Below are 9,440 nucleotides of genomic sequence, written 5' to 3'. Positions count from 1 at the left end.
CACCCAGCAGGACAGGGATGCCCAGGATGTCATCGCTGGCCCGCATGCGTTTGCTGCACATGCACTCGAGTCTGGTCCACAAGGTATAAGCCCTCCACAAGATGCCGATATCGCAGCCCTTGCAGCCGCTTAGGCCGCGGTTGTGACCTGCCCAGTGCCATTGTGGGTGGATTGGTGGCTCTTAATTGCCAAGGATGTGCGTGTCGGCGACAGCGTATACCGTCATAACTTCATTATCCAGCAACTGGTATAGCTCTACCCACATCCTGGATTTATGCGCTCCATATAAGTTGAGGAAACAGTCATTTTACGTGGTTTTGCATGTGCAGTGGGAACGACAATGTCGATTTCGGCATCTGTGGGGCTGCAGCCTATAGTCTGTGCAGACGTTCCGGTCACCTCTGGTCAGCAGCGGCTAGTGTAGTGCCACTTGCTAGCGGACTATGTCCCCAACCATTCGGAAGAGGTCGGGGCCAGCACTGCGGCTGAGTGGATGCCATGGGGTCATTGCAGGATGAGTGGTACCCAGGTGTAGTACCCATGTCAGCCGAACTGAACCTGCCTTGAACAGAACTTGAACACGGCAGAGTGCTTGGCGTTGGCAGATGTGGTGCGTCCATCACATAGGCCGGCTTGGAGCGTTTATGGCGGGTTCTCCTCGGAGGGACCTGGGCGTCGCTCTTGGTTTCCCTCTGGCACGCTCTGTGGATCACATTTGTTGTCCCGGAGAGTCCGGGGGCACTGATTGCTTCTCCGGGCTGGGCAAAGAGACATTCAGGCCTGACTTCTGCCGAGGTGTGCGATTGGGCTTGCCTCTTATTCTCCAAGGCTCCTGCAGTCCTAAAGAAGAGCATGTTGTAGGGCAACTATGAGCAGGCCAGGTAATGAATACCGTCCTGAGCTAGCTGTCGTTCCCCTGCTTGCATCCTGGAGAAGTCAACAAATGTCGCCTTTAGCATTCCACACAGCTTCCTGAGCTCAGTGTTGAGGAGCATTGCTCTTGCCTACATTGCCTTGCCTCTTGTTTCGACTTCGGGGACGGAGCAAATCAGTCTCATCGTGTACAGGGTTACAGTCTCTTAGATAAGCTGGGCAACAGTGCCAGGCTGTGCTCCTTTAAGTACATCATGTAGCCCTGTGTGTAAGACTACCAGCCCCCTGCCGTGGCTTCATCGTTGTGCTGCTGGAGCAGATGGTACAACTTTTCAGTCGTCGCCTTGCACTTGAAGCTTAGTTCCACGGGCACACTCCTGCCCCGTATTTGTCGGAGCACACCCGCAATTCGCTGCACATTGCTATCACTGACGACTAGGACCTGTGCCGCTTGCTTGTTGGTTGCTGCCATTCGCATGATCGGGAGCATGGCCAGATGTGTAAATCGCCCAGCGATACATCGTCGTTACTCTGCATGACAACTTCAGCGGCGCTTAGCTGCTCTTGCAGTGACTGTGATGACTGGATATTGTCCAACTCTACTTTCGGCTCATCCACTTCCAGCTCGACCTCTACTGCATGAGTCTGCGATGCAGGCAATGTACTCATGATGGCCTGGGAAGAACAGCTGTGCGCAGCAACCTTTTGGGGCTTCTGGGGTGTTAGCTTTGCTGTGAGGGCATCTGTTGCAACAGGTTTGGTGTGGAGCACCTGCAGTTCCTTCATGGCCTGGACGACTCCTTGAAGTGCCTCCACGTCCTCCGAAGCGCGCAGCTTTGCTTCAAGCGCCTCCACTGCATTGCAGAGGTTGCATACAAAGGACGTGGCATCTGCTGCATCTGTGCATGAGAAGTCCGTCTCACCCAAGTAAGCCCATCTCGGGCACCTGTCATGCTGCACTATCAGTTCCTCTTGCTCCTTGACTGCTTCGCCATTACCACGGGGGACAGGAGGGAAAATGGAACTGTTTGGGAGGGTTGCCACGGAGGCTGATGGGGATAGGCAACGGTGAACAGCCGCGCTGGATGGTCCCGACAAATCCCAACACCAGTAATGCCACCTCTTAGAGCCCTGTCGAAGGCGGTGTCCCGATACCTGCGTGCTTTGCTCACAGGTGGTGCCACATGTCCATCATCAGCGGCGCTGGATTCAAACCGGCGTGGGAGCGACCTTAAGCCTAGCTCGGTGACGGTTGCATACGCCACGCAACCACAGTACCGCGATGTTTATCTGAGCCCTCCCTGGGTTCACGCAATGGTCAGTGTCGATGTGGCAGCCATGGTAGGTGTAGCCAGGTGTGCCATCACACTACTACTTGCGGATGTGTGCACGTACGGCCATTCTCTGGGAAGGTTGCAACTAGCGCCATCTGATGCAGACGGCCTAAGCCACGGCAGTTCGCGCTCCTCGGGCCGAGTAGGGTGAAGTCAGATGGCGGGAGAGAGGAGTGCGGTTGTTTTCTCAGAGTCTTGGTGGCATTGGGCTAAAGTGGCCCTGAACCACACCTGAACATCGCCCCCGAGGGCTCCGTGGTCGCTCGCTGCGCATGCGTTAGCTGAGAGAAGGTGAGAAAGGAGGACAAGTTGGCTTTACCGGATCTGACGTCACATTGTTGTTTGTTTTTGCTTTTATGAAATAACTACTCTCGAACTCAGACGGCATGGCTCGCGTCTCGTTCGCGCGCGTCCGTATGGATGTGGTCCGCTTTTAGTTGTTGGCGAATGCTTAGAAGCTTCAAGTTGCAGACACTGCGGTGGGCCAGGGCTTGATGACATTTGTTGCCCAGCTGCTGGTGCTACCGCGACGTACTTGGAACAACGGTAAGCGTTGTGCGATTACCCGTTCTCTTGCTGACACGTAAAAAACCGGTTGCGCATTCGAGCTGTGGTCGATGTGATCTCGAAATTCGAAGGAACACGAAACGGTTGTCGCAGGTCCCGCAGTGATCGCAGTATAATTTATTCGTTCGTGCCTTCAACGCTGCAGTTCCTACGCGTTGCACCGATGTAAAAAAATGAACAAAAAAAAACAGCGACATCTTCCACGCGCCAGAAATGCATGCACTCAACTAGCGTGGATGTCGTCCTATGATGTTTATCGCGTTCTTAAGTCTATTTTTCTCCATCTCTATAGGATGACTACGCTATGCCCTTCGTATTTACCCATGCAGCGCATCGCTGCATTTAATTACCCTTCTCACTGCTGACCGCGGTATGGGCGTCAGAGGCTTTCATTCGTTGCAGTGAGATAACGAAAGCGTATTTCCTTCACTTAAAGCTTCTTAGTAGCTCCTTTGCGAGCCGTGGAGTTAAATCATACAATGCGTACGTTGTGAGCGAGCTGGTAAACGAAACCACTTTACTGCTGCTGCTACTATCACTTTTACGGGAACTTTCAAAATTAAACCTATATGAGTATGAATCGGCTCACCAAACTTTATATGCACGTCCGTTGCTTTCGTTCATAGATCATGTGCGTAGCTTTGCAACCGTGACCGATATTGTAAAAACAGCAAGAAGACAGATGGCACAAGTAATGTGTCTGCTTTAATTGTTGTATGTGCTGTGTTTAGAATATCAACCAACCCCGCGCAGTCGTGCTGTTTACAGCTAAAACGTGTTTTTTCTTGTTGCATGAGGAGCATTTGCTTCTAATAGTGGCAGTAACATTGTGAATTGTCCTCGGCCCAGATCGCTGACTGTCTGCAAACTTGTCTAATTTGTTTCACTTTGCTGCTGTCTTTACAGCTTCTGCTTATTTCCTCTGCCTGCACCTTATATTTGTTGTGTTTGTCGAGACCTGTGCCTGTCTCTGCCTCGTTGAAGACAAATGGACACAAGTACTGGTTGCTGTTGGTTTGTTTGGTTTGCTCAGTCTGAGCGTGGTATGTATATCTATTTGCTAAAAGGGTATGCAGCTGCGTCTAATGCAGGTACTGCTCATCTAAAGGTAGATTTAATAAGTAGTGGTTTGAGTGGGAATTAGTTGCTTTGATTGATGTATGACACCAGATAGTTATTGTTCTAGAAAGGTGACAAAGCTGGTCCACAAATTTAAGGTATGGAGATGCTTAGCCATTTAAGTGTTCTAAGTTGCCATGAAGTATTACACACATTTAAAATTTCACTTGCAAAAGACATAGTAGAAGAAGAATCCAGAGGATTTGCTGCCAGATGTCTTGCGACAATAAACTCGAGAAAGCGTTATAGTGTGAGCTGCCAATGATTGTCGTCAGCTCTAACCCATTTTTCTATATAGTCACTGTTGCTTCATTGTCTGTTGCCATCACATGCTTGTTATAAACAAAAAATTGAGCTGCATGATTCCCCTGATTTTTCTCGCTCATAAGATACAAATGTTTTGATTTCGGCTGCCTTGGGGCCTCATGGTAGAAAACGAGTGTTTATTAGCCAGTTGTCAGCTTCTAAGATCGTGTGCTTTGTAATGTGGGTGTTTTAAAGGATACCACACGTCTGCCATCATAACTGTGAGTGCTGCTGCCTAGCACTCCCACGGCTTTGCTTAGAACATATGCGCAGCTATCCAAGAAAATTGACATTGGGACATCTGCCGTTGAAGCTCACTTGGTAGATGTGTCGGCAGCGGCAGGCAAGCGGGGGGCCCCGACGGGCGAACGCGCGGCTAGCGCCGGCGCAGTAAAGGAGACACGGAGCTAACTGCTCCCGATGAAAACCGGAACGAAGACTCGACCGACCCACGGCCGTTTATCACTTATAAAGGCTTCACATGCTAGATGACACCTCCCGATTGGTCCAAGCTTGTCACATGACAGAAGGGGGGTACGCCATCTAGCTAAGCAATTACAAAACATACATGTGCGATGACACAGAGATCTGACAGGGGGCGACACTATACTACATCATCCCCTCCTGGAAACAAAGTAAGCATACAGTGAAACGCGCACACATGACGCGCACTTAAGTCCAAGGACAAATTCAGCTCGTTCACCCCCACGTTCACACACGCGCACCAGTCGCACACAAAGCACGCACTTAAGTCCACAACAAATTCAATCCATCCCTGCCCAAGTTCACATACACGTGCACCAGTCTTGGGCTCCAAAACACAGGCAGTCACTCAAAGTCTGACAAGGAACACGGCACAAAACTCACTGCACCGCAACAAGGAGCACATTTTATACCTGTGTTAATGAAACATGTGGACTGCCTGCTAAATGTCACAACGAGGCCCTTAGCCGTGGCATTTCGAAGACGGAAATACACTCTACACTACAGAAACAAAATCATCGAGCCACGGAGGCCGTTTTCTGTCACGATGAGGACGCGTGCGTACCTCAGAAGAACTTTGGGGGTTGCGACGCGTATCGGTCGACCCAGTCGTCCCACTATTATTTACCTCCCCCTGGTTGGAAAACTGAATGTGGTTGTCGCTCAAAGCTGGAGAGGGTTGCCCAGGAAGCTCCTCTCGAAGTCCCAACAAGTCCTGGGATGCTACCGATTCCCCCACGGAATCAGAAATGATTACCGACTGTGTAGACTCTGAAGCGATACAGTCAGATGCACTACTTAAGTGATGCCTGTGAAAGGACGATGTCACTACAGACGAGTCATCGGAATGACTATCCAAGTTTGAATATGAGTACAAAAAGTTTCTATCACTTGTACACAATGTACTACCTGCTGGATCCTTCATCACTACGGTTAACTTAGACACATGCCACGTCTTCCCATCACTAAGTACAAAAATAGATGGTCCTATCTGGGCCTTGACTTTACGAGGTTTACTGTACTTAAAAATTCCTTTCCTGGTAAATCTGATTCTGACGGTGTCTCCCACCTTGATACGAGTTGCCTGAGCACCTCTACGTTTGTCTACGTACTGTTTAGTCTGCGACTGTTTCTGCAAGACCATTTCTTGAACTTGAGACACAAGACTGTCCTGTTCCCGCAGATCTACACAGAGCCGCATGGTTCCATCCCTCTTGCGCACCACCACGAGTGGAGACACCCACTCAGTAGCCTCGACGCGCTCGATGACGTCGCAGTCCTCGAGACGTCGCCATTCATGTGTGCCCTGGTCACGGAGAGCCAGGGGTAGTCGGCGCAACGTTGAAGATACTGGTTTCGCATCTTGCTGCCGATGAATTCGGTGCACAAAGTTGTTGACGAGGCCCAACTCGTCACTGGAAAGGTGATCAAAACCCGGAGGCACACCTGTGGGGCTCTGTACTGAAGAAAGTGATGGTAGACGACATGTCAGCGACGTACCGTCGATCTGTATGCCCAAGCGTTGGATGGCGTCTAAACCCAGCAGTGATGTTCCTGTAGTCGTTACGTGGAACGTGACGGAGCATGACCTTTGGAAAAACTGGACAGTGGCTTGAAACAGGCCTTGAATGTCGATGCGTTGCTTGGAGAAATTTTTCAAGTCCACTGCTGTTTTTGACAGTCTGTGCTGTCGACCAAAGTGCTTTCCAAAATCCTCGGCCGTCATCAATGAGGCAGACGCTCCTGTGTCCACGAGCAGCCGCATGGAGACGCCGTTCACTACGACTGGAACTTCCAAATCTTTTTTAGTTTCAAAAGCGCTTACCGTCAAGACAGACGCGGACGGCTGCCCTGCGGAAGTTGAAGACAGCGTCTCTGCGGAAGAGACGTGTTGAACAGTACGGGTTTTTCGGCATACTGATGCAAAATGGCCCAACGTGTGGCAGGCGTTGCACCGCCGATTCCTTGCTGGACAATTCCTGTACGTTGCAATATGCTTCGTGCTGCCACACCGATCGCATGCACCACGGTTCCCGGAGGAGCCATGTGCGAAATGTCGGCCCTCTCGGCGGCTTCCCGGAAGAAGTCGGTCGTCTCGGCGGCTTCTCGGAAGAAGTCGGTCGTCTCGGCGGCTTCTCGGAAGAAGTCGGCCGTCTTCATGGCCTCCCGGACTACGTCGGCCATCTTGGCGGCTCCCCGGAAGAAGTCGGCCATCTTGGCCCGTCGACGGAACGCCAAGTTGAGATGCCTCGATTCTTCGAACATTTTCGGAGCCGAACGCGCGGTTCGCTCGATGCAAGGCTTCTAACGAGCGTCCAATTTCTTCTGCCTTGTCCAGGGACAGGGTTTCGCCATGAGCCAGCAACTTTTCGCGAACGCTGACGTTTGCTACCCCATGTATAATTTGGTCTCGGACGCGCTCGTTGTAGGCTGTGCCGAAGTTGCACTGTACCGCCTTCTCCTTCAATGCGGTCACGAATTCCAGGAATCCTTCTCCCTCGAACTGCTTTCGACTGGTGAATTCGTGCCGTTCCGCCAGGACATTTGTTGACGCGGCGAACAGCCGGTCAAGCCGCTGCAAGAGTCTCGGAAACTCTGACGCTGGCGGGACCGCATCACTTGACGTTGACGCTGCGCCGGTCGACTGCCTTGCTGCTTCGCTTGAAGCTGACGCTGCGCTGGTTAACTGCCTTGCTGCTTCCTGCTCCTCGTCTGCAAAGTACTTCCGTTGTCCCTCACGCCCGAGAGCGCTGACGAGCGCGGACGCTCGTCGCGCGTCCGTCCAGTCGCCACCGCCGGCCGCTTCGAGGTGGGCCTGAAAAATTTTTTTCCAGCGATACCAAGGGATTAACGGTGGGCCGGGCACTTCAAGAAAAACGGGAAGGTTCGCCGTAAAAGCCATGCCGGGTAGCGTGCAGGAGACAGTGCAGGAGGCAAGCCGGAGCTCGCCGCAGGAATGGGCAAGGAAGAACAAAGGGGGCGAGAAGGCCTTGGCTCGGAAGCCTCGCGACGCCGAGTGCGTCGGCGGCGTTTGCCTGCCGTGCGGACACGGGAAGGGTCGCTTCACTTACGAAGCTCGTTGGTGTCCCGGGGCTTCGGTCGGAACCACTGCGGGAATCCCATCCTCGTCGCCAAAAGATGTGTCGGCAGCGGCAGGCAAGCGGGGGGCCCCGACGGGCGAACGCGCGGCTAGCGCCGGCGCAGTAAAGGAGACACGGAGCTAACTGCTCCCGATGAAAACCGGAACGAAGACTCGACCGACCCACGGCCGTTTATCACTTATAAAGGCTTCACATGCTAGATGACACCTCCCGATTGGTCCAAGCTTGTCACATGACAGAAGGGGGGTACGCCATCTAGCTAAGCAATTACAAAACATACATGTGCGATGACACAGAGATCTGACAGGGGGCGACACTATACTACAGTAGAGCATTGCAAGCACAAGGCCGAAAACGTGGGTTCAGCTTCGTTGTCTCTTATGCAAAGCATTATCATGAGCTGTCTCCTGGCTTCTTCGTACATCCGGTCAGATAGGCTCAATAACAGTTAGTAACGTGCCTGGTGGTGGGTCGTTAATCTGGGTCCTTAGTGCAGCAGCCCAATTCTTTACCCATTAGGCTAAAGATGCATGCATAGTGCGCCAGAATAATCTCATTGGTTCTCTCGTAGCATCTAATTTTTTCAGATGTTATGTGACACAGAGTTTGGGATTCACCCGTTTCAGCTCAGATGCAACAAAGCAGGTGTTGTGTCTATTTCGGTGAGAAGTGTGTGCAGTTGTTTTGGTTTCTCTGTGTTGACGTAGTGTGCTTTGTATTTCATGTGGTGTTAGGCATTACCTCAATTGCAGCTTCAATGCTGTGCCCATAAAAGCAGTTGTAGGTAGGTGCTCAGGAGTAACGGGAAGCTCATTCTTCCTCATTCTCTCTTGCGTACAGCAGGTAGTGCATCCAGTTTAGTGCCATGCACCTGTGTGGGGCATTTCCTCGTTCTTATTCTGCTGATGTGTTGTACATAGGGGGAAAGTCAATCCTCTACATCATGGTTGTCAGTGCTGCTGAATACAGTGCAGTCTCAGTCTCGCTGCCTTGAAATGTCATAAGAGGTGACATCTGGGGGTAAAGTAGCATCTTGCTGTACCTTGTCATCGGGCATAGCCAAGGTTGTGGTTGCACAACCCAAGGATCCTGGAACTTTCTGTGGGACCAATGGCACCGATGTTGAAAAGTGGGTGGCTATGTACGAACGTGTGAGTGGAATCAACAGATGGGACCCCACGCGTGTGCTAGTTAACCTGTTGTTCTACCTAAGAGGCACGGCAAAGGTGTGGTATGAAAACCACGAAAAGGAGCTAACCAGCTGGGACCAATGCAAAGAGAAGTTGACAGAGTTGTTTGGCAAACCAGCCGGCCGTAAACTTGACGCAAAACAGGAATAGGCCTCCTGTACCCAATCTCCCACGGAGTCCTATCTCTTGTACATCCAAGACATGCTGGCACTTTGTCGTAAAGCAAACACGATCACGACATGACAGAAGCTGAGAAGGTCGGGCATGTGCTTAAGGGTTGCTGACGACGCCTTTAATCTGCTCATGTGCAAACAAAAGCTGCTCTACAGTTGATGTTATCTTTAAAGAGTGCCAACAATTCCAGCACGCCAAAAGCCGATGCGTCTTGCAACCATTCGCCAGACTTCCCACTACTGCTGCAACGCCAACGTGTGAAGATCAACCCACACAGCAGCATGCGTCGCCAT

The 9,440-nt window shown here is 51.6% G+C and overlaps 1 protein-coding gene across 1 annotated transcript; it reads right to left on the bottom strand.

Moving 5' to 3' along the window:
- Positions 1-395: 395 nt before the first annotated feature.
- Positions 396-7,947, bottom strand: LOC140217257 (uncharacterized). The gene is made up of 5 exons (XM_072287656.1): positions 7,754-7,947; positions 5,259-7,497; positions 1,404-1,727; positions 1,152-1,338; positions 396-840 (listed from the first exon to the last, which is right to left on the bottom strand). Exons 2-5 carry the CDS (start codon positions 6,445-6,447, stop codon positions 396-398), a joined length of 2,145 nt encoding a protein of 714 aa, XP_072143757.1. The 5' UTR covers positions 6,448-7,497; positions 7,754-7,947.
- Positions 7,948-9,440: the final 1,493 nt, after the last annotated feature.

The sequence above is a fragment of the Dermacentor andersoni genome, chromosome 4 (assembly GCF_023375885.2).
Source record: "Dermacentor andersoni chromosome 4, qqDerAnde1_hic_scaffold, whole genome shotgun sequence".
Classification (NCBI taxonomy): Eukaryota; Metazoa; Arthropoda; class Arachnida; order Ixodida; family Ixodidae; genus Dermacentor; species Dermacentor andersoni.
Note: the sequence above shows the minus strand (reverse complement) of the source record. Positions and strands in the feature narration are given on the sequence as shown.